At 39.7% G+C, this 26,141-nt stretch overlaps 1 protein-coding gene across 2 annotated transcripts; it reads right to left on the reverse strand.

Moving 5' to 3' along the window:
* Positions 1–277: 277 nt before the first annotated feature.
* Positions 278–25,540, reverse strand: Hil (Hillarin). Of its 2 annotated transcripts, XM_066730712.1 has the most exons (13): positions 25,154–25,540; positions 23,631–24,580; positions 16,154–16,560; positions 11,690–11,990; positions 6,384–6,500; positions 6,053–6,225; positions 4,978–5,221; positions 4,431–4,657; positions 4,098–4,319; positions 3,847–3,996; positions 3,281–3,470; positions 2,559–2,816; positions 278–1,972 (listed from the first exon to the last, which is right to left on the reverse strand). In XM_066730712.1, exons 3-13 carry the CDS (start codon positions 16,495–16,497, stop codon positions 1,661–1,663), a joined length of 2,538 nt encoding a protein of 845 aa, XP_066586809.1. In that variant the 5' UTR covers positions 16,498–16,560; positions 23,631–24,580; positions 25,154–25,540; the 3' UTR covers positions 278–1,660. The 2 variants fall into 2 exon arrangements, with proteins under 2 accessions (XP_066586809.1, XP_066586811.1); XM_066730714.1 differs by having other exon boundaries at positions 11,690–11,957; positions 23,631–25,540.
* Positions 25,541–26,141: the final 601 nt, after the last annotated feature.

Genomic DNA, 26,141 nt, shown 5'->3' on the forward strand with positions numbered 1-26,141 from the left:
ACGGGGGGAAAAATGAATTTTAAAGGCTGCAATGATTTTCCATTCACATTTCGAAGCGCCATCTTCAAGAACAAACTCGAGTCAAAAAGCAGTTTTACCCTGACTGTCGGTAGAGTCAGATGTGATTTTAGATTCTTTCTTAGTATCTCTTATTCGAGCGAAAGTAATTCCTCTTAATTAAAGATAAATACTAAATTTGCATACGTCTATGAAATAATGTAAAATAGTTTTAAACAGTAATTTCAAGTCGTCAGTTTATTAAAGTTTTATACAAGAATATAATATATGATTTATGAAATATATGAATGCGAGAAATTAATTTTTACATTGTTAAACGCTCATCGTTAATAAAAATGTAGAAATCAGTATAGTCTTTTCGTTACACGTCATTGGGTAAATTCTTAATAATTAATAAAAGGCTCCCTCTATTAGATAAAAATTTCGTTAGAATTTCAATTAAAAAAAAAAAAAAAAAACAAGGAATTATTATTACAAAGTTAACAATTAATTGTATAAATCTTTTTCATTAATAGATATATCGCGCATTAGTACAGCATATAAATATATTTTTTTTTGTATCTGTACATGAGCGAATGTAGAGATTAGCGATTAGCACCTGTGTCTCTGTTACTTAAGAATACCGCAAATGCGAAATATCTACTTTGACGATTCTCAACAATGATCAGCTCGGAGACTCGTACAAAAAAGTCTACTCCAGCAAACAATCATTCATTTATCAATAACGATCGCCGCAATACGGAATGTATTCGATATACATATGCATACGATATATATTATTTTATTATAATAAAAAGTGCTCTTACCACAAAGGCACATATTAAAATAGTATATTTATTATAGTACGTTTATATATATATATAGATAGATATAAATATAATACACGTAATTTAAAATTCGATGAAATTGGACGCATATATACTTTTTACATACAAAAGTATCCTTTGTATATTGTTAAACATACGGTGCTATGATTCATCTCAGTTAAAATAAATCTGCTAATGTAAATTATATTTATACAAAACATAACTCTAAGAGCTCCACAGTATCTCGCATCGTAGCATAAATCAAATGCAAAACGCTATAAATCTTCTCAAAGACTATCATACACACTACGGTGAAACAGGATTATTGAGAATACTTTACTGATTCTAAACTTCCCTCGAAACTTTCTTTGATTTAATTATTAAATTAACGCTCTTACTCGGATAAAAAGTACAATTATCAAAATTGTGATTAGATTCAACCATCTTAATTAATTGTAACGATAATGATATTCAAAACGATATACTAATATCATATTTTAAACGGAGTCTGGAAATCATTAGTTTCTCAGTTACCAAAAACTTAATCTTAAATGATAAGTACTTTAGCACTCGCCTCGAATATCTTAAATACTCAAGGATTAATTATTGAAAAACAAAAACTGGAGGTAGCGCGTCAGCTAAATATTGATTACATTTAAATAGTAGTACGATGATCTCTTAAATATATACTATATAGAGCGATATCTTGTTAACTCGCAACGATACGGATATCGATCGAAATGCATTACAACTAAATGGTGGAGTTTCGTCGTTCAAGCTCTATAATGAAAGCGTTTCAATATATTATTTTGAGCTTAAGCGAAAGAGTCGAACACCTAGTTTCGCTTACTTGAATTTATTAGATATTTGCAGCAATGTGTGAGCAAGTGCTTCTCCCCGGTGACGTCATGTTGCGTCGTCGTAGGCGTCGTAGATTCTCTGGTGTAGATGTCCAAACCGTATTGACCTTCTTCGGGGAAACTTATGGAGAAAGTCACCACGTCGTCGTCGGCAATGGAGTGCGTGACGTACTTAGAAAGGCGTTTCTCCTCTATACCGTTTTTATGCAGAGTCGCCATAAAATCGGTCAACGGCCTTGACATGCGAAATTGAATTTCCAACTCGCGACCGGCGAACACCAGAGCTTCCTAAAAACAAAAAGTTCAATCTCAGTCATTTTACTCATGGATAAATATAATCTTTCACCGACCAATCGTCTAAAGCCTTTTAAAATATATTCTTTAACCGCATTAAAAAAGCTACATCACTACGAAAACGCTATATTCACAATATTTATAAAAAAGAGAAGATAAACCAGATTCAACGCAGAATAATTATAAGCGTAATTCAAAAGAGAAAAATACCACAGATATTTATTACATTATTAAGCAAAAGATGTATTCTCACAAATGCGCTAGATACCAAAGAACATTATTCTAATAATCATAATGCAATCTCACCAAGTGATATTTCACTCTGTGAAATTCGTTAATTAACTAATAAATTTTCTCGTGCAGAGTACTGTACACTAGTAAACGAAGTAGACTATGCGCGTTGGATATTTCTTGAAAAATATCGCTTTGTTTGCAAATCGTTAAGGAGATGTTATTCGATAAAGGAGCTTGTCGCGCTCCTTATAGGCTTGTTCGAAAGGACTTTGACGTCGTGATGTTTGCATTTATGCAATCAAGTAAGTAAAGGAGGTAAATAAATAATTGCACGCTATTGACAAACCTGATGCGTAATCGGTATGAGTCCAAAGAGCCTGGTGGCTTTAGTGGGGCCCCATTCGCCACTGGCGCAATCTGGTAATGGCACCATCACCGTTTGGAGCTCCTCGCATGCTATTTTGAATTTACACACGCTCTTGAACTTCATCGGCTCTCCCGTCAAGTACTCTTTGGGTGTAACTGCATTGGCAAATATGTCCAAGAGAAAAGCACCGGAGCACGGTGCGTGAACTCGGAACGCCACGATATTCCCCACGACGGACTGAAAGTAGAATCACTTTACAAATCAAGGTCATCCGATAAGACATTCTTTTACATTCGTTTCAACCAATCTTAATTGCCACGTCAAATTATTTAACGCTCCGAGTGCAATTAATCTTTTGCATCCGAGCGAGTTTAATTAAATGCCTCGACGTCATAATCGTTCTAATACCAACAGAATAGAAAGCGGATAATATCTCTAATCCAGATCCCCAAGCAGCCAAGAGACACTTTATCAGTGGTACCATCGATCGACGCCGGGACGCTAATAAAATAATCTTAATTGCCATTGAATGGGCACGCTTTTAAATGGAGCTCTGGCGTAACCACTAATGGGCACAGAATGAAAAAACCGAGAGAACGAAACAAGTGAAAGAGTTTCGAGGGTGAGAATCAGGCACGATAAATCATAGCACTTATCAAGCGTAGCATCTGTTAAGCGACGTGCGCACTGCAGAAATTTACCTGCATAACAAATCGTTTGAGCGACACACCGTCGTATCCATCACCGTCGTTGTCGTAAAACTTGAGATTGTAATGGAAGATGAGGGAAGATTGCATGTGCGCGGGCATCGCTATCCTCACAGTAGCGGCGCCTGTAGAATCCGTATACATAACGGCATTCGTGTTCGTATCCGGAAAGTAAAGACCATACCTGAAAGCATAGAATTTATGTGAACGGTATACTTTTCCCGTGCAGCCGATTTATTACGATCCTACGGAGTCTCGCGAGCAACCACGTGTGCGACTATGTATCCGTGCCACGCACACCAGCCTAAGATATCTCCATTAATTATGTTAAAGGTGTAGGCGCAGTAACGCGCGTGCTCAAAGGAGAGCCAACGCAAACAGTGCATAATATAGGATATAGCGGAAACTCCAGCGAGCCGCTTTCCGTTGCAATTTCGTCCACATTTCGAGCTTGTCCTCGTCGCTCGGACAAACTAATCCCAAAATGCAAACGCGTTGCCCGGGCTGTGCTATAGTCTTAATTTATCAGACTCTGTAGAATAACAGAAATTAAGCATCACCTGAAGAATAGCGAGCGTACGAATGGTAACTCCTCGAAGTCCTTGAGGGAAATGGGCTGTTTCAACAGCTGCCACTCTTCTTGCAGAGGGAAAAATTCGTAAATAAATTCTCGTGGATCCGTGAGGAAATAATGATCGTCGTACTCGTACCTGTTGATCATCGTTTGCGTTAGTCGTTAATGAATTTGTGATATTCTATATATGCATATGAGTATTTTGTATCAAAGCTATTCTCGTTTAATGCGAGAGACCTCAAACTGTCATTTTTCGCCTTTGGTTGACCAGGACGTGGCACTTCTTTGGCATTGACGAGATGTCTCGCTCCCCAATTACACTGGACGAATCTCCATGCACCAGCAACGTACACAGCGTTCCAACTATTGCGGAATCTGTTGTCCTCGAAACACACTCCTGGCTGATAGCCTGCAGATTTACTGTAGCCTTTGATCACCACGCAATGCAAACCAGCGTAACTATAGAAATTTCCACACACACACACACACACAGATTGTTAATGATTATTTTTATTAATAACGATTGATCTTTGGAGAAAACGTCACTCGCTATTTTTACATTTCACTCACCTGCACAATCGTTTGAATAGTACATGATAACTCTCCGTCCCGTGTTTTATGCCCCTGAGTAATCCCATAGGCGTATCACCACGCAGATTCTCGTCGAATTGCATAGTATTCAGATTCTTAACGGTTATCCATCGAAAAATTGTCCTAGCTTTTTCAATATCCGATCCACATCTGCTCACCAACTGCCTTACCAGATCGGTAAATGTTTTCTGATCCTCTTGTGCTACCTGTACAACGACGAGATGCAAGAAAATATCAATTTATCGCATTTCCAATTAAAACTAGTGTCTAATTTACAGGTGATCGAGACTTTTTTCAGCTAATCGTAAAAATCGTTTCGGTCGACACGTGCTAAATGCAGCGTGGTAAATAACGGAGAAATAGTTTTTCACGGAGCATTAAAAAGTTGTATTACTGGAGTTAGCAGGAAAATCGATTAAACGTCCATGACGGATACTAATTAAAGTAGCTTGATGGCAGCAATAAAGAATCACGGTTGGTGTTTCATTGGTCTAGGGGAATGTTTGCATAGATGAAGCGAGCTAACCGAAATCGCTATCTGATCCATATCGGCGAATTCCAACGGATCGTTGTAAATGTGATACTTGGCGAGTGCCGGTGGCTGTGGTGGTGGAGCCCTAGAGGGGTAGGGAGGTGGTGGCGCTTCTTGGGCGTAGCCGTCACCTTCGTCGAGGTAGAGACTCTCCTGAAGCATGTACTCGCTTCTCGCCTCGTTGATTAGCTCCAACATCTCCGAACTCTGCTTCTCCACCAATGCTGCTGTAGCTGCCCTGTAATTTGTTACGAGTTAACAGACCTTTCTCTCTCTCTCTCTCTCTCTCTCTCTCTCTCTCTCTCTCCACCAAGAGACCATCGCTGGATTAATTCGCACGCAACCGAATAAATACATACATTGTACAGGCTCTGACTGTTAAAACGTTACTCGGAGTATAGATGCAATGCTGAAGGTATTTTAAATTCTTGCATAGGACCTTTTCAAAAGGTATTGTACGATATTTTCTTAACTAAACTGGAATATAGTTACAGGGATACTCGACTACTCGCACCTGTACTTTGGGCGTTTTAACCGTCGGACCCTGTATGTACAGGGCGTAACTGTCAAAACGTACCGGAGCATGGAAATGAAAGTCCACGTATAACTAAGACCATAACAAATATTAATTCTTAATCGCGTCTTTCCAGAATGCAAATAGGCGAATTAAACAAAAAAGTGATATTTTTACAGTTTTACGAGATAAGCGAATGCTTACGCTCATGATTTGATACACCTTCAGCGATACACTCTGTATAGACGAGTCTCGCGAGCTTTGAGCATACGATAAACCGTAAAAAAATGAAATAACTACATCAGAGCTACGTCGGATTCCAAGGATGGGTTAGAAAATCTCTGAACAATTTGTGCTAATCAACTCGATGTAAAATCGTTTTCACGTAAATTCCTGCAACATTTCAGTCGTCCTAATCAACTAGCAATCCAATCGGTGAGAATTAATCATTCCTTCACTACAGTCTTGGACTTATGTTTCTCCATTGGAGTACTCGCAAAAGCGTGAAACTTATTATGCCAATTGCGGAAGAAGTATCTTTAAATGGCTAGATACCGTTCGTGTTCCAACATTTTGCGCGTAAGACTTTCCTTCTTCTTGTCCCTGCGCAGTGTCATGTTCTTCTCGAGGTCTTCCTTTTCCTGTTGAAATTGCTGTGCGCGTACTCTCCCACCTTTCTCGCGTTCCCATCTTGCGGACAATTGTTCCAGTTCTTTCTCCCATTCGTCCTGGAAACCCAAACGCGTCGTGTTTAAAGTTAGATCAGATTCTCGCTTCCAATTATCGCAATCGGATTAAAATAAATTCATTGAGGAATAAAACAAAAAATTCTTTTCTTCAGGACAAAAATCCAAATGCGATATTAAAAAAATATTGAAAATCATACTCGGAATTCTTCTCGAATCCTTCGATCCTCCTCCTCTCGATGGTGCGCGAATTTCCTGTAAAGGTCATCCTCTTCCTTTCGATGCTTCATCTCCAGACGCGTCTGCTCGTCTCTGTCCTGCAATACAATAAAAAAAAATACGAATGAATATTCATTCTACAAAGTTGAGAAGATTTGTAATTGCCCACTATATATATATATATATATATATATATCACAGCAGGGATCTTTCCTTAACCAATTCAAGGAACCTGCTTCGTTATGAAACTGTGCAGGTTTCGCCTGTATCGTCTCTCGAGGAAGTATAATTAAAACTACCTATACGATGCTTTATTTGACAAAGCAAAGCATTGCTCGACAAAGCGGTCGATCTAGTTTTTACAGCATTTACTTTCACGTACATCGTACTCCAGCTTTCTTTAATTCTCCTCAATCAGATACTTATATATATATATATAAAACATACAAGTACACGCGAAATAAGATTATCCGGAAATGCAGAGAATCAAAAGCGATTTATCCAGCGAAAGATACGTGGAACATTCGAGGGACATTCGCTGCAGGACGATCGGTCAATTAATTTTCCGAGAGAGCCAACGATCTGCAGAGGCGAGCTCCGACGACCCACGCCGGTTACGTCATCCACCTATATACACTGCATAGCGTGCAAACATTCCTTTCGGCTGGATAAATATTAATATCGAAAATGTAGGAACGGCGACCGCTGCCAAGAGTCTCATTTTTACGATCTTCCTTAAGACGTTTGGCTAAAATTGAGAGAGTTTGATGGTTAAACCCTCGTAAAATCCAAAATAGAACTTATGAATCACCGGAGAGGATCCCTAAGAAGAAGAATTCTCTTCTGAGAAAGACTATGAATTAGAACGATTAGCTTCCTTCCGGTTAAACTTGACGCGTGGGAATCGCTGCTTAATTACAGCTTTCCGAAAGACTCACGAGGTACACGACCCTCTCTCTCTCTACATCCTGATCCTTTTCGTATTTTTTAATTAACTCCAAACCTGCGACTGCATATACGTACACTTTACAGAAGATCCACCAACCAACTGCATGGTTGTCCATATATTCACCGCGATACAGAGCATCGTGCAATCTTGACCCTAATCCTAAGCAAAGAGTTCCTCTCACTGTCTCCTCTCATTAAAATAAATCGCCAGCTTTACACGAATAAATTACCAAGAATATTGATCACTTTTCCTCGACTCTCTAAAAAAAATCCCGTCATCATCAGGCATCGACAGTTTTTCCATTTGCATCTTGATTTACGAGTAAAACTCTCGGAGCTTCCGTAGTAAACTGACTCGTAAAATCCGTGGATTAATGAGAGATGCTTGAAAAACAGTATATATAATTAACAGGATTGACGGTATTGCTAAAAAAAGACCAGTGAGCTTATTATATAGCTGCTTTCACTTTTACGCTCCGAGAGATTGACATTTTCAATTAGTGTTTAGCATTAGTGTTAAATGCTGATTTATAGGATGGCAATAGGAGCTGGGTTAAAATTCTGAGGGGGATGGAGAATTGATGAAGAAGCGTAGTACGATCATCGTTCCTGCGATGGAGAATGGTGGAGTTGTAGTTTGTTAATGGTTGAGGAGGGGGGGGGGGATCAGGTTATAATTATAGCGTTGGCGAAGCGTTGGGTTAGGGTCCTTTGCCAACGTCCCTCGACGTAGTCTCAGGGTGCAAAGGAGAGTGGTTGTGGGAGGTAAAGGAAGAGGGGGGGGGGGATCCTCTAATTAGCCATCAAGTGGCGGAGTACCGCAAGCGGAAAGCACGCTTCTGCTCGGTTTCACCGTCGAGCGAATCAACAAGACGGCGAAACGCGTTCTTCCGCGGTAACAGTTTGAATAATGTGGACGACGACGCCACGTCGAGCGTCTCTCCTCCCATTACTGCATTGTTCTCGAAATCCACGAACCACCTCTTCTGCAACTTCTCCATAAATACACATCCAACCTTGCTTCAATCTCGAAACATAGTTTCTCTCTCTCTCTCTCTCTCTCTCTCTCTCTCGCACTCGTTTCATTCCTCCATAATCGAACCCTTGGAATACCATTTACCTGTATAAAAAATTCTCTATTTGGATTGAGAAATTCCAACGAGAGACTCGTGTACATATATATATATATATATGTTATCCGAAGATAATACACAATACTCCATTGAATTATTATGTGGTATATATATGTAACTCGTGGGGTTTCTGTGGGAAATTCAATGATATTGAAATTATTCATAAGTGAAATTTTTTCTTGGAATACATCACGTCGATTTGTGTGTTCTTAAGAGTGAGAGAGAGAGAGAGAGAGAGAGAGAGAGAGAGAGACGTGAGACTCATCGTGAAAATTGGTTTATCCATTATTTCACCACTGCATCCGGTAAGCTTGCAGTTTCAGCCAAAGGGTTAACGCGATTCAGTGGTAGATTGCACGATGATTGCACACGATACCAGCTGTGGAATGATTGTAATTCAAGTGGTAGTGTGTTGCTGCTGCTGTTGCTGCCTTGTGTGTGCTGCGTATATACCTTTATTAATTAATGATCCAGGCGATTACGAGCGATGAGTGTAATGAATATTGATGGACGTCGAAGTGACAAGAATGCTGGATAAGGAATCGTGATGGGAAATACTGTACATGTGTGTGCAAAGGGGAAAGAGTCTCGGAGGAAGATATGTATATAGTAAAATGTTGAGGGCAGAGATGTTGATAAGAGAGCGATCGAGTTACACGATCGTAACGCACCGTGCCAAGAATTGCATATATGCTGTGCTATATACGAAGGAAAGGCTTTGGAGATACAACAGAGGGATTATCCGATCATCCCGGACTACGAGTGGCTCGCGTTAAACGCTCGAGTGCGCCTCAGTGGTACCAGTGACGTATGCATTCCACGTGGTGTTAAAGCTCAATAGCCTCCAAGATCCGCTGATCATCCAGCAGCCTTTGTACTTTCCACCATGAGAAGCCCCTGTCAAAGACCCTTTATCCCACGATCAAAGGAAACGCGCACTTGTTTTCTGTAAATATGTAATACTATTCGCGCTGCAGTAATATCCAGTGATTTACGCAGAGGCGGGATATATAAGGCAAATTCTGATGAAAGCACTGTATCATTGGATAAAACCTGTAAGTGGAATACGTCGTCCAAAAGTGCTTTCTTTGCAAATCGAGAGAAAAGAATTTTTCTTGTAAAAATGTAATGAATTATTTACAGAAATAATCGTAGATTTTTGTGTATAAAGAGAATCTGATAATAAAAGCGTTATATATATAATTAAGTAGAAGTTTTATGGAGTTTTATTATACCAAAGTAATTTGTTGTAAATAAAAAGAAAAGAATTTTATTTTATTTATATATGTAAAGTATCATTCACAACAATATCCGTGGATTTACTCGAATTGAATTTAGCTTAAAGCACAGCATCGTTAGGTGAAAGGTACGAGTGGAAAATTTGGCGCAAAGGTTATTTATTCGCCCATCAAAGGAAACACTCTAGTTTCCTGTAAATACGTACACCTACTTGGAGCGATATCTGCCGATTTACTCAAAGTCAAGACGAAGCGCATTTGGCATAAAAGCACACAGTATCATTAGGTAAATGCTGCGAGCGTTTCCAGTGAAATATTTCAAGAGTGTTTTGAATAGGCGCGCGCTTAAACCCGGCGTTGCCAACGAGAGTAGGAAATACGTCAGAGAGTTCGCAGTGCCCACGCTGTGCGGTGGTCCATAATGCCATAGATAGGCATGGTACGGGCGAGGACATTGGGAAAAAATATTAGTCTTGCGGTAGGAAAGACGGATAGATAATTTATTGTCGTACCAGGACCGAGGTACGTATGTATACATATATATACAAATTGCGAGGAGTTTTCTCTTGCTTTATCGAGACAATGATAAAAAGATAGAAATAAACATAAGGTAAGAGAGAGAAAGCGAGTGACACAGGGGGGAAGTGTGTTGGTGTTCCTACGCGAGAAAGGCGATTGGGAGAAAACGCATGGATAGTGGAGCGACTAGCGGCTCGGCGGCCTTCTTCTTGCACGGCCAAAACCGGCGTCACTGGTGTCGCGAGTCGAACGAACCGTGAGGCCAGGCCTCTGCCTGCCGTAACGACCAATTCCTCGGACGGGAAAAGCAGCAGTCTCATTTTCATGTAGAGACCGTCGAGACCGACTGGCATTCCACACTCGACGAGCGATTCGCTCGTGCATGAGAGTCACGTGGCGTGGAAGAATGCCCGAGGAATTCCAAAAGCGGAAAATTCGGAAATCCCTCGTCCTCCGCTATAATTTCGAGTGTCCGAAACTCTTCTATGGGCATTTAATTTAACGCACGTCCATTTCCGGTTGTGATTTTCATCTTCGATCCCCGCGAGACTTCAAAGAGGTCTTCTTCTCTTTTGGTTGAAATCAGACTATGCTTGGAATCTAGCTCGCTCTTCCGTTTCATTCGTCGAGTTTAATTAATTTGCCCATCCAACCTTATTTCGGTGGTCCTCGGATTAACTCGTTTGATGCGTTCGTTCGGGGTGGTGTAATTGCGTGCGAATTCTACCTGTGCAAAATTTTTTCAATGGTTCTGGGGTGGAATTTTGGTGGTCGTTGAAAGTCCATAGTTGCTTGGTAGAAACTGCTGCAATTTTTAAAGATCCAAAGTGTGGAATTCCAAAGCTACTTGATCGGTACAAGCTGTGATATTCAATTGAAAGGGAGAGGGGAGAGCCACACCTACGTTCTCTTCATAGCTCGACAAGTAACAATGCGATCCACACTGATTGGTCGTTAGACTCATCCTACACTGAGCAAAAAAACATTTCATGTAAAAAAACTCTTTGCTTAAACATTCACAAGCAAATATTTACTCTACACGAATAAAATTGAAATAAATACATTAAAACTGATTTATTTAAAATAATATTTTTCAATCGAACCAGCAATTTATTAAAGCCAAGTAAATATTTATTAGCCACTATTCCATTAAAGATTTATTTTCGTAAAGGCTTTTTTCCTTCTGGATGTATAATATAGCGAATTTGTTAATAATCCTGGACTATATAGAGCTCCAAAGTTATTTTATCGAAGCATATTGTAATTTTGAGCAGAGGGTAAAGAGTGAAGGGCGGGGGGGGGGGGGGGGGACACCCCTACGCTCTCTCGGTAGCTCAACAAGGGACGCTGTAAGCCACTCGCTCGGTGGTTCGGAGACTCGTCCTAATATGGCGATGAGAGCTCGATAAACGATTACATCAACTATCCAACTATACACAGATGACTCACCAGATAATAATCGATAGGCTTCTCGCGGGCTTTGCTGTAACCCTTTTGAAGCTCCGTCTGCTTGAGAGCATGGGCGATGTGCAGGGCACTCGCGTCGAATCTCCCGTATTGGTAGCTCCCATCGCCGGAATAATTATTATGATGGTGGTGGTGGTGGTGGTGGTGGTGATTGTTGTAGGGCGAGGTGCTTCCAGCAGCCGCGTGATTCTGGTTACCCTGGCCGTCCCTCTGCGACGAATTTGGTGGCGATCCATGCCCGTTCAGGTGCCTGCCATAATTAGGCGAGTCTACATTATCGTAACTGCAACAAAACCATGCAACCGTTCTTCATGGGACACTTACGAGCTATTAACATTTTTTTTACATTTTACGTCGGTTGCCAAATTCATGTTCCTTTTAAAATATCATTTTTTTTTTATTTGAAGCTGAGACACTATACGGTGTTTTTTGATACACAGTGCAAAATTATTTAGATTTTACTAGTCGAAAAAACTAGTTTTATTTTGATAAGTTTTTAGCTCGAATTTTATTGGATAATTTTGTTCCAATTGTTTGTTAAAATTTGTTTATTTTGGGTTAAAGTTAGAAGGAGTTTTATAGAATTGCATAGAATTTTGTTAATTATTATTTTATATTGTATTATTATTAATATTAGTGTAATTGAGTTATATAAACAGTTGTTTTTTAATAGAATAGCTATGAATTGTTACATGTTCTATTTTGCTTTCTAATTTATCTCCTCTGCCAAAATTCTATTTTTATACAAAATACACAGTTTATCACAATTTAGAGTGTATCTGATCAAAAGCTAATTTGATCTAAAACACAATTTTTTAGTTAAAAATTGTTCATTTAGTGTTATAATTAGAAGGTTCGTACGATTGCATAGGTTTTAGGTAAATACTAGTCACTAATGCATTATTTTTAATCTTACTCTAATGATTGGATACTGATATACGAGAAAGTGAAAATTGAAACGGTGCTGGTTATTAAAATGTTGCATTACGAGGAGTGATGATGGTTCTAGTAGCATCATTATCATCATTTGGTTCTCATGCCAGTAACGATTTCTCTATTACTCCGTTAATGACGAGACTTATAATTTCTAAGTAACACCGACTGCCATTGGTAATGAATATCCCACTGGTATACTCATTATTTATCCGTAGCAAATTATCCTTGGGTCGACGTACTACATGACGTTAAAACGCGTATCAGCACGAACGAATCATCCCACAATGCTCCTCAGCTTTAATATCTCCACCATGTAGTAAAAGCAACATCAAATCAATTGTTTTACTAATTATATCAGATAATTAAGGCTTATGCACAAAGACCTTGGCGTTTTTCGCGAGAAATCTAGCGTTTTGCTCAAACAAACGAGTTTCACCTATCGACTTCAACTTTAATATTTCTATCCTATGGATAAAACAGCGTCAAATCAATAGACTTAAGCACATGTATTCCATTGTTTTTCGCGAGAAATCTAATATTCCTCTCAAATAAATGAGATTCGCCTATCGTCTTTAACTTTAAAATTGTTATTGTGTAATAGAAACAGCTTTAATTTAATTATTCTATTAATTATTGACTTAATTAATGCTTATGCACATGAATTCCACTATTTTTTGCGAAAAATCTAGTGCTTCGCTCAAACGAATGTATTAAACATTTCAACGGTGCACTGCAAATATTTACATAGCACTTTAAAGGAACAATTTAATAGTTATTAGCACGAAATTGTTGTTAAATTAAAAATATAAAATTGCCGCACAGTCTCCTGCATTACAAAGCAGCCTACGTTTTCCATTTTAAAGTTAACATAAATTGTTTACAATGCAGTAATAACACGGCTACCGCGTATAATAAAAACGCTATAAAATCAATTATTTTACTAATTATATCAGTTAATTGAGTCTTACGCACGAAGATCGTAGCGTTTCTTACAAGAAATCTAGTGTCTCGCTCAAACGAATGTGTTACACCTCTCAAGCGTTCTCTCCGGGTTCATTCACTTGCGATGAAGACGTTTTTCTCTCTTTCTTATATTATCTCTTATACCCCCCCCCCCCTCCCCCTCTCTCTCTCTCTCTCTCTCTCTCTCTCTCCCACGCGAGATCCTTCCAGGGCCGCTCACACAAAAGCGCGCACGAGAAATTCTTTCCGCGCGTAACCACGTAGCACACAGACACGCGCGCCTACAAATACACGCAAAAGCACCTACTTCTACTTAGAAACTCCGAAAAACCCGAACACAGACGCTTCGAGAAAGATTTTCCCTATGTAACGTCAAATCCAAAAATCAATTGTCGAACTTAATGTGGCAAAATTTGGCAAAAAAAGTCCACGTCGAGGACCACCAAACGCGAGGTCGATTAACGTTCGCCATTCTAAACGATCGAGTCGAATGAAAAATCTGCATCGACTCGTTCAAGCCATATGTGTGTCTATCGTGTGCAAGTGTGCACGCGTTGTTTACGTTCTCCCCGCGTGCGAACGCACAATCGAGATCGAGCACAAGTTTAGCGCGCGAGGGCCAATAAAAAGGCGGGCAATAAACCGGGCCAGCGCTGAGAAATTCTTTATATCCATAAGCGTGCCGGCACTATACGTGTAACTCGAGATAAATGAGAAGAAAGCAGAGTGACAGAAATAGAGGATAAAGATAATAACGCAACAACGGCACGTATCTCCACTCCGAAAGTTCAAACTTTGCACGTTCGTATGGCGAATGCAGTGGAGAAACATCCCGTGGCTTCCCTGGAATAGCGATTGACCGTTCGTCCGAATGTTTATTCGAGATTTTGGCCAGATTTTTTGAAAATCGACCTTTTATTTTAGTTACAACGATCGATCAGTAGCGACCACCCGGCTGGAATTCGATGAATAGATGTTTTCTAGACGAGCAACGTCGCAGGATTCACGCTCTTTTAAGCCTTTTATCGACGACTTACGTAACTCTCCATTTTTTACCTCCATGCAAATTTAATTCGATTGTAAGTTTATCTCGTTGACTCGCAACATAATCGCGTTACTTTTTAATTTCCCGTTCCATTGTTTCCCAAAATCCTCCTCTCTCTACCTCCAAATTTTTAATTCGATTTCAAGGTCTTCCTACAATCGCATTTTTAAACACTTCTCTATCAACATTTTTATGATCGTGTCAAGTTTGATAATTTACGAATTTTCCTGCAATCGCCTCGAAGATCGCGAGGAATTATTTCCAGTGGTCGAGGAAAATATTCGAGTGAAAAGACTGGAAATTTAACACACACACATATATATATAAATAATTGACTCGCACCCCGAGTGTCATGAACCCTCGTCCAATTGGTATTCGGGCTAAAGAGCGAATGTTCCGTGCTCGAAGGATGATTCCGCAGGCGCGCGTTTACTTCCCTGCAGAACCTATCGGATTAAGGCCAACGTGTAGCACGTTTGTTACGTAATGGAGACGTGCGCCGTAAAAGGCAGACGCGCCGCCAATGTCACCAGCATGCTGCTACCTGCCATTTACAATTAACCGGAATACAAATATTCAACAAGCCTGTGCAAAGGCAATTTCGATATAGAACCCACCTCCCAACGCTTTTACCGTTGAATTTTGCTGGAATTAATTAAATCCTCCATAATACATCACTTATAAACACACTCGGCATCAGGAAAAGGGAATTTATTACGAGAGAGCAAATTCTCAATTACAATTAGCAGTCGATGTTTATTTTTAGCGGAGAGTCCTCGTCGCTGGCGCTAGAACCATGCAATGATACCAGTAGTGTATATATGTATACACACGAGCAGCGAACAAAAGCAAATACGAGCTATTATGCAGGAAGGCTGCGTGTTACAACAGCTGAGCAACAACAAGAGTTACGGAATAAACTTTTTTCCACGATATTTCCCTATGCACCGGAACTCGATCACCTCTCGCATTTTCCACCATCGAACGCTCCACTTCGATCCGTACACCAGTGACGTCACCACTTATATATATATACTTTGAAAATCTTTCGTTCCACAAAAGGATCGAGACGACAGTCTTCAAATATTTCCCAAGTAAACACACACGGATAAGATTTGCGTAATGAGTGATTATGACATTTATTACGAGCCCCAATTTACCACAACATTTCACAAGTACATCCCACGGATCTGCGAGGAACATCCGGTCGGAAAAGAAGAGAGGAGTGCATCTGTTTTTTTTTTTTTTTTTTTTTTTTTTTTCGTATAATAATCTCGTCGGTGTAAATAAGACACAGTTGGATCCATGATCCATCGAGAGATACGCGAAGCGATAGATTGAAAATCAAATAGCAATAAAGATGAGGAAATTGCGTCACGAGTGGAAGAGCGAGATCCGTGGAGGATTGCACGGAACGACATAGGCGTAGTCGTATATTTTAATGATACTTTCTGGAGAACGTTGGGCGCCAAGTATATGGAATGCTGACGACTGTGACTTACCAAGGTGGGTAGAGGCCTCTGGGTGACGCACCACCGGCCCTGATCTGTTCGTTGACGTAACCGCTTCTGGGAACATTCAGAGCACTCCTGATGCCCACACTGGAACCATCCAGAGTCCCAGGGCCAGGCTTCGGCACGTGGCTGCTGCAGTAGACCTCTTTGTCGTTGATGGTGTGCTGATTGTTGTAGTAAGTCTTCAGGGTGAGCTTGGTACCGCATATAGCACACTTGAAGCACCCTGCGTGGAAGAAAGTAAAGTCCTTCAATGGACCCACCCTGTCCACCTGATACACCGTCTGGTTGCACCGCAGACACGTGCTCTCGTAGAAATTTGGCCGATACATGATATCCCCCTTTCTTTCCCGCCAGATTCCTTCCAGATTCCGCTGAAGACTCGCCACTGCGACCTTCGAACAAAATATAAACTCTTCTCGTAATTCTATCCTCTCGCGAATATCAATCCTGTATGATCTTGGGACCGATACAGAACCTGATATCCTCATTCCAGACTGTTAAGAAAATTCTTAGTTTGCACATGTGGGTAATAAAAATTTGGTTTTCAATTTTTCTTAACAAAGGATCAAGCATTGGTTTAGAATTTTGTTAATTATAGTTTTTACGAATTTAGAACTAGTGCGATATATCTATACAGGAACTATCGCTTTCGCAGGACTCCTGGAACCGTTTCCTTCGTTATTTCTTCAAAGATAGCGTTAAACGGGTGTAAACGCGCTCGTTTATAGCCAGCGTGAAATGGAATACAGCTATTCGGTCGGGTTTCACGCTGTTAATCGTGTTAATTGCAATATCACAAGTTTCAAAAATCCTACTTACTCGCTCCGTATTAGAATCGTTGGAAATAATCGCTGGAACTTATAACATGATCGTAAAGCGTTAAACCCTTATGACCGACTGGCGAGGTTATTAACAGCTGGATCGCCAAGAGTTTTCTCCTCCGGCAGCGCGACTCTTGCAAGGTATATCCTTACACCAATAAGGTTGGCGCTGGTGGGCGCTCGCCCCACCGATTATTATTGCGACAGTCGCGTAGTCCAACGACCACGATGTGCACCTACGAGTCTCTCCGTACATCCCGTTTTCCCCCAGAAAACACACACCCTTCCCCCTCCCCTGAGATTTATTATAATGCAAGAGGTATAAAAAATACCACGTGGAAATTTCCTGATTATTAGGAAGAGGTAGGAGAAACTGCTAAATCGCCAACTTTTCATTGTTTTCATCCTAGCGAAACTTGCCAATTCCGAAAGTCGACTTTTCCACTGTGCAAGATCGAATCTTTGGCAATTATACAGCCATTGAATTGTATAATGCTTTTTTTTTTCGTTAAACAGCGCATAAAATTGTCCGATAATTTATTGCCAGCTAGTTTAGCGCGATCCGTCGTCTCGAAGAATTGGCAGGATTACGGTGAGTGTAAAATTCCAGTGAAACGAGATGAAAGTTGAAGCGGGGTACAAAAGAACAATGCAAGAATGGTGTTGGTAGAAAGTTTAATATTTTTCTACGGTTTAAGGTGATGTTGAATTTTGTTGATTATTTTTCTGCTGATTTCGCTGTATATATTATTGTTTTTTTAGGTGGAAGTGATAAGAGTCTTCGAGCATAAATATGCCGAACGTCGTTAAATCGTAAATATTTTTAATATTTTTCTTAATTTTTTAGTGTCTAATAAAATATAGAAATATGTTTAACAATTTTATGTTTATTTTAATGTATTTATTATTGGATTAGGGGTGCTAGTGATAAGAGTCATTAAAGCATAAATATGCCAGGTGGTCGTTAAATCGTAAATATTTTTAATATTTTTCTTAATTTTTTAGAGTCTAATAAAGTATGAAATTATGCTTAACAAGTTTCTGTTTATTTCAATGTGTGTATTATTGAATTAGGGGTGGGAGTAATAATATAGGAGTCATCAAACATAAATATGCGAATCGTAAATATTTCTTTATAGTGACAATTTCTAGCGCGGCTGAAATTTAAAAATCTGTGAAACCCGCGTCGCGGGTAATTGCCTTCGTTAGTGGAAAGCGAGGAGCCGCAGAAACGAAATAGCATCGCGGAAAGTCCCTCTTCCGAAGAACGAGTGTTGCACGGATTTTGCGCACGGCCATATCCGGAGAAAGCATTTTCCTCACCCTTTTCCCGTTAAGTAAGCCAACTCTTTTATCGTTCGACTCACAATAAGACGCCATTCGTCAAATTCTTGCTTCGTTAATTTCTTCAATCCATTTATAACACGAACTCTCTCGTTCTCATTGTCTAATTCAGACTAAATTTGAACTTTTTTATTCAATTTATTATTATTGAAAATTAACTTCTTTAATCTTTATTTGCAATGTAATACAAAATTTTTATCATTTGGAACGACAATAAAAAATACTCGTTAAATTCTTCCTTGGTTAATGATTTTTTAATTTATTTACAACAACAAACTGTTTTATTTTTACATAATTCATTATAAATTTAAATTTTTCAGACTTTACTAATTATTATTAAAAAGTCCTTTCCTTACGCTTTTCCTGTTAAGTAAGCCAACTTTTCACGTTCGACTCGCGTAAAAGAAAATTCGTCAAATTCTCGCCTCGTTAATTTCTCCAGTCCTTTCACAATGACGATCTCCTTTATTCTCACAAAACTCATTATAAATTTGGCATTTTAAATTCCACTGATTGTTACTAAAAAATAAAAGAATTCAACAAGCACGTAACGCCATATTGGGTGTCAGTATTTATGCACCGTGTAACAACTGCGCTGAACCAGCTCAAGTATATAAGCAGGTGTGCCAGGAGTGAACACGAATTATGTGCAAATTTCAAAAAGTGCACAATGCACGCCCATGCATACCTTTGCTACAAAGATCTTTCGCAAAGCGGCTAATTAGAAACGTCGTGCGTCTCGTTTAAATAACCCAGTTGATTCATTGGAGGAACGAGAAGAGTAATTTTTCGCAAATTTCTGCATCTCGTAGAATATTGATCGTAGCGTAAGAAAAGTTATGCATATGTGAGCGTGGGAAATCGTACCAGTTTTACGTTTATTAGCACGTAAATAATGGCAAGTTGCTAATCGATTGAAATTCAAGCAGTCACGTTATAAACTCGGACACATTCTGTTCGAATTTATAAGTAATCTTGCAAAATGCTTTCTGCATGGTCAAAACTTTATAATCTATCAATTCGGCAATTCTACACACTCTTATTATGTGGATTTATCGAATGATTGGACTGAATTTTAATTTGAGAGAGTTTATTTAGTTGTACAAAAGAATTAGACTTACTGACTACGAGAGTCCTTGGCACTTTATCCTTTGGCTGCTGCACAAGCACAAGAAAACACAAAAAAAAAAAAAAGAAAAAACAACAAACGCGTTTACCACTGGCAACATGCACTAAAATTTCAATCACTACACAAATTTTTACTAAATTCAACGTTTTTGCTATCACTAGACATTTCGCTTGAGTAGAATGTCAAATTTTCAGAGGAATGAAGGTTCCCGGTACCACTGGACACTTCGCTTGACTGTTTTGTCGTATTTTAGGTGATTTTTTATGAGAAATGATGGGCGAAAACAAATTTCGGTGAATTTAACAAGGAAAAGCGAGGAAAAGTGACGAGAATGCACGCCCGCGCGAGAAAAGTGGAAAATACCAGTTTTCGGATTTGTGCGAGCAGGTTCTCCGCTCTCCCCACTCCGATGCCATCTTTTTCTTTCTCCAACATGGCCGCCGGCCGCGACGCTTTTTCGAAACCCGCGCAACCGGCGACCGCGCGCACGTCCTGCATTCTCGTCGCTTTTCCTTATTGTTAAATTCACCAAAATTCGCCTTCCCCCATCATTGTTAATCAGATTTTGTACGGAAATGATAATTTTTCGCTTTTTTCCAATGATTTCTATTCTTTCAAGATATATTTAGCTCCAGGCCTTCAAATTGAAAGTAACACTTTCCGAAAACAAAAATACCCATTTTTAACAATATTTACCAGCATTTACCTTGAAATAAAATAAAATATCAGGAACAAAATCGTCGCCATATTGAGTCCGCCATACTGGATTTTTCTATTCGGTCTTGTAGACCTTAAAGTAAATATTTATATGCCGCCAGAGAGACAGAGAGAGAGAGAGAGAGAGAGAGAGAGAGAGAGTCTCTAAATTCCAATAGAAAACAAACCGCATTCTTCAAACTAAGCTTACAGCTAATTGATAAATATTGAAATATTCACTTTTTTCAAAATTTAAATAGTAATATTGATCAAATATGTTGAGATGGATAACAAAGTAACGACAGAGATTCCGGAAGAGCTCACTTCAAAACAATAAGAACATAAACGACAAAAATATCCTTTTACATTTTCTAAATGTGTAATAAATGCGTGTACACGTTAAATCATCGATATCTACATGGAACGTGCGCCATTGCACCTCACACACACACAAACATGCAGATACTTACACGACGGAAGAACCGATCTGCTCGCGTGCGCATCAACCTCGGGCGCACTGAATGAAGAAAAAAGAAATCATTTGCTTTGAAGCGTGAAGGATTTCAGGAATTTCCTATCAATCGATAATCGCCATGCTTTCTAAAAATTATACTTACCTGTACCTCGCTTATTGCTAGACTTACCTGCTAATTTGTCAATCCATCGAAGCTTTGAATAAAAATTATATCCTCGTACTTTGCCATTTGATTCACTTTATTAATTCGATCCTTAAGTAGTTATGATACAAATTTTTTATAATTGGAGAATCGTTGCAACGACTCAATCATATGATGATTACGATACGCGAAAACACGACTGAAAACTTGAATAGTTTATTAAAGTTTTCAAAAGTATCAGTTGTGCATTGCGAGACCGCAAAGTGGCACGTGTGGCGAAGTGAAGATAATTATTGTTCGCTGACGAGGCGAGGTTTGAAGGGGTTGGTATAGGAAGTTTGAAAAGTACAATAGTTATAAAATGGTGTATTCCGCTTCCTTGATTTTTCATAGCAGAGAATAATAATTTTGCAAAGTGTGGTAGCTTGGCTCGGCTTGGCTGTTGCCAGCTCCAACCGAAAGGACTTTGAGTTATCTGTGCCATGTATTATGGAATCCGCCATGTGTATCGCTCACTGCACATTACCTTCTGGCCATCAGAAGGGGCAACAGGAAGTTACCTTTTTTTCCCCATACTCGATAAGTGCGAATGCCACCGTTCGACTCTTCGAGGAACAGGAAATGCAAAATCAGTGAGGAAACTCCAAGTGACTCGTCTAGCCAACTTCGGACAGCACATGGCTTCATCCTTCGTTGAACATAATTTTATTATTATTCAACTGATGAATAATTCAGGTCGTTCTACGATACTCTCAAAAATGGACAACTATAAGAATCGATCTGAAATATTCCACCTATGTTGCTCTAGATATATCGTTATTTGGTTGTCGAGCAAAAACTATCAAACTGTATATATACATATATATACGTGGTATATACCGCACCACGTCTAATGGCAAATTAATGCCCGTGGAATTTGTAGCTTTAATTGCTGTAATAGAGAATAGAGTCCTGTTAGATTCTCGATGCTGGAGTGTCTAGGTACTCGTTCAATTTTCACGTGCAGGAAAAAATTTGATTGACCCATGCACGAGATGGGAGACCAGCACGAGTGCTGGAATCACGTGTTGTTATAACGGATACACTGTATAATGGTTTAACAAATATCACGACTAGTCTGTGAGTTAAATGAAGCAGAAACACTCAACTATTTTGAGTATCCAGTATAACGTATTAAATCTCGCGAAAATGTATCGGCATTGCCAATAATAAAATATGCAGAGAGAGAGAGAGAGAGACCTACAAATAGTAAATATAAATTTTATACTTACCGACGGTTAAATGCGGATCCTCCGAAGCTGACTATTGGCCGAACCACAAAAACTACGTAGAACCACTCGAAGCAAATCTCACAAAGAGTTTTTATCCTGTTACGATTACAGGCAGTAGATTGAAACGAAGAAACGGTAAAGCCCCACGAGGATCAGCGCAGTAGATAATTTTGTTGTAATTTAATTAGTATGCAAATACATTTACATCCTGTACAACGGTAGGTTTATGCGTAGTTTATGAACACGCGCATGCACAACATTATGAAAATCAAATTATTGCAAACTTTGAAATGTTAAAAAAAAAGCTACCTAGATGCAGCAGAAGAATAATTTACCAATTCTACGGTCAAGTGGTTATCAATTGACGAGGAGAACATTTTATTGCAAGGTTCATTCAAGTTTTAAGCGAAACTTTCTCTACAGGTGGTACAACGTTTGCATTACAGTGTAAATCCGCCTTGAATATATGAAAACATTATTATTATTTTGACGAGACATCGACGAAAATCTTAAGACGTTACATCCGCGAAAATTATTTATTACATTCCCCGCGAGTCGTTTATCACTCGATTATGCCCACTCGAATACCAGTGTCCCCATTCTGACCCACCTTCTCCTAGGTATTTATGTGCCCGTCTCTCTCTCTCTCTCTCTCTCTCTCTCTCTCTACCCTTATACGTATGTGTAAACTGTAAGCGCGCATGCGTACACGCGAATGGTTGTAACACATCGCGTTACGAACGCCAGAAATTTTATTGCAACTTCAACTGCAATTCGAGACACATCGTCGCGTCACCGAGAGTTCATAATGACAATTGATGCAAGACAGTTTTGACAGAACAATAAGTCGATATCGTTTACAAATCAATTTTACAATAAATTTGCCGTTATTTGCAATCGTATTTGTAATAGCGATAACTTCACGTTTATAGATTTGTCGCTCGTTAAGAGCTATTGCGCACGTCTGCATGACGAGCATTGTATTATTTAAGGAACAAAATGATTGTAAAAGTGGAACGAAAAGTATAACACTTTAATGTGTTTTTGTTCATTGAAAGTATAAATTGAACAAAAGAATAATATAGATTTTATTAGAAAAGTAAGTCAATATTATTTTATAATTTCAGATTTCACTTTAATCCTTTTTGTAGCCTAATATTGTTTTATCTCGAGGAAATAAAATAAACGTATTTGTTGTTTTTGTCTAACTGTTATTTTCTCTAATAATGATTTTTGCTGGAATTTTTTTATGAAGAATTATAAATTAACATTTTACATAGCAAAGTAAGAAACAGTTCTAGGATTTTTGAATTCTGAGAGCAATACTAAATTAATTGAAATTACTTGCAGTTTTTTACGCGAGTATTTCTCGTGGGTACTCCTCGTACCGTACTTCTCAATGAATTCTTTTGGTATACACTCGGAATGTTTTAGGAAAGTCCTTGACACTTTGCGCGCCATGTGGGTAATGTTAGTAGGTATTTGTTAGAGTGTGCACAACTCCTGATTACTCAATTGTGTATCGGAAGCGAGTTTATAAATATCCTATTGGTAGTTTGGTCATAGACCTAAATTACTACTCACCTTCTCATAAATTTGAATATAACTCCATCCTTGGATAGCTTTGGTACATTCGTATTGCTTATCGAAGCATGACTAGCACTTGGAATCGAACCGCACTTGTCTTCTTCGTCCACGTCTCTCTGTTCTCGGTCCACTGCAGCCACTTTCTATCAGTGGGTCAGCTCGTCCAATACACCGCAATGTTCGAAAGAAGTACCAAAAAAGCACCCAAGAGACAATCTTCTCCGGCTGACTCTTTCCCTCTTCCAATACGTCCAAGATCTTCCAGTAATCGTGTGTTCTTCTTACGATATCAATAAACAAATATTAACTCTCACCGTACATGCTTATCGTTTTCCGGTAAATCGTTGAAAACAGAGGAGCAAATAAAAACTGTCGCAACGTGAGAGATTCGACAGTGGTAGGGGACTAGGGGAGAGAGACTTGCACCAAACGTAGGTCGTTATGTGAGAATTCGTACGATTCTCGCTCTACTGCGGTAACTTTCTAGCCGAGGTTCGATTCTGCGTGTATTTTGAAAAGCCCACGTTTCCGGTGTCTATATACCTAGTGTGCCGCGAAACTTTTTCCTCGAAAGAGTGGGTCAACGTGCAATTTCGCCGTGTCGTCGTGCCACGATGCCATTCCGCGCTTAGTAGACACCTTCTCTCTTCCGGTGATGCTCTGCCATGCATCGAAATCGCCAACAAACACGAACCACGACAAACCAAAAGCACGAAGAATTTTCAGCAGGCCGAGAACGACCCAAGAATCTCCCCACTCGTTTCGATGCAGCACGAATCTTCGATCACACAAATTCCAATGGAATAAACTTTCTCGAATGTTTCGACGACTGTTCGAAAATCATCGACGGAGAAATTCACTGATAACCTCCACTAACGAGTAGTACTACGGTTCCGCGATACTTCCGACTGCTGCCGAGTTGTTTTCTTACTGGCCACTCAACTCTTCTGGTCAAGGGAGAGAAGGGAATAGAAAGAGGGAGGGAGGGAGAAGGAAGGCAAGAAATCAAGAGGGGGAGAGAGAGAGAGAAAGCAAACCCGGTGCCCACCTGCTCGGCAAAGTCCTACGAAGCGTGTTTTTCCAGTCCAAAATAACCACTGTTGTGTTTATCAAACGTGTATGACGCAGTATTTGCCAGTTTTTCACAGCAAAATCGACAGCTCGCACCAGGCACTATAAACTATAGCTTCCGAATCACACGCAATTGCCGCTTCTGCCGTAACAACCTGTTTGTCAGTCTCTCTCTCTCTCTCTCTCTCTCTCTCTCTCTCTCTCTCTCTCTCTCTCTCTTTCTCTCTCGCGCTTTCTAGCACGCGGTTTTCCGACTCTTCTCTCCTTCCACCCGAGCAGTTCACACGCTCGCAAACCGCTAGTAACTTCTCGATCTCGTAGACAATCGATGGATCAATAACCGATCGATGAAAACCTCGCAGATTATCCCAACGTATCGCGGCGTGTGTGCAGTGTGACGTTTTGCAGTTCGACCTGAACCTCCTCGAAGAGTTTTACTGTGGTTTTACTTTGGCAGCGCAGGTGCTTCCGGACAGGAATTGGAATTATCGGGCTCTCCAGCGGAAACTTGTATGTTCGTAGTTTCTCGGCACCTGGAATGAGGTCTCTGGCGAGACGAACACGCGAGGAATCGAAGCCGATCGGCAGCACCTGCTTCCTCGGCGTTCTGACAAGGTCTGAAGTGAGAGGGACGGCCATTTTGAGACACCATGATGCTTGCAGGTGGCGCCTCGCCTGGGGAACGCGAGCAGTCCGCTCGAGATAGCACCTGAATTCACTTCAAGTTTCCCTGCCTTCCTGAATATATTTTATATAATACCTTTTACCTCTTTCAAACTACTCCCTTGCACGTAGTGGTAACATGCTTCAACCTGTGTAAAGCTACCTTCGGCATTGGCGAATACTTCCTGACAGTTCTGGTCGACCACAACACAACTCTCTTTTCCAAGATATTCGCATCGCTGACCCCCCTCGTTTCCCCCTCGCACACTTATTACACGACAACAACACGTCATTTCGTCGAACTTCATGCTTTTATCCTACATAACGCACATAGTGTCAGATATTCTTCTAAATCATTTTAACGTGTCAAATTAAATTGAGAAACATTTTTGACATTATGTGGGCTCGTAAGTGGGATTATTTTAATCCGCGATAATCCAAGAGTTACGTCATCTGTATTCTTTAGAAGCATTAATTTCTACCAAATGTCTTCCCATGAGCGTTCGTTGAAATTACCGTGTGCATTCTAACGAGATATTTCCGCAAATAATCTTCTATTTTGGTTTAAGTGGTTTAACGGGTTAACATTTGCAAGAATAAACGAGAATATCGACACAGATAGGATTCCTGGCTGCTGTGCCAGTTTCCAGTCGAATTCTTAAAACGGTTGTTTCAATAGAGTTATTAGGTAATTTGTGCGTGTACAAGGTACGCAGAGTTCAAGATAAGAAAGAAACAGGTATAAGAGAGGATATAGGCGGGTAATGCTGAGAT

The sequence above is a fragment of the Prorops nasuta genome, unplaced genomic scaffold (assembly GCF_024137725.1).
Source record: "Prorops nasuta isolate Cenicafe-Biocafe unplaced genomic scaffold, Cenicafe_Pnas_1.2 PNAS00008, whole genome shotgun sequence".
Taxonomy (NCBI): Eukaryota; Metazoa; Arthropoda; class Insecta; order Hymenoptera; family Bethylidae; genus Prorops; species Prorops nasuta.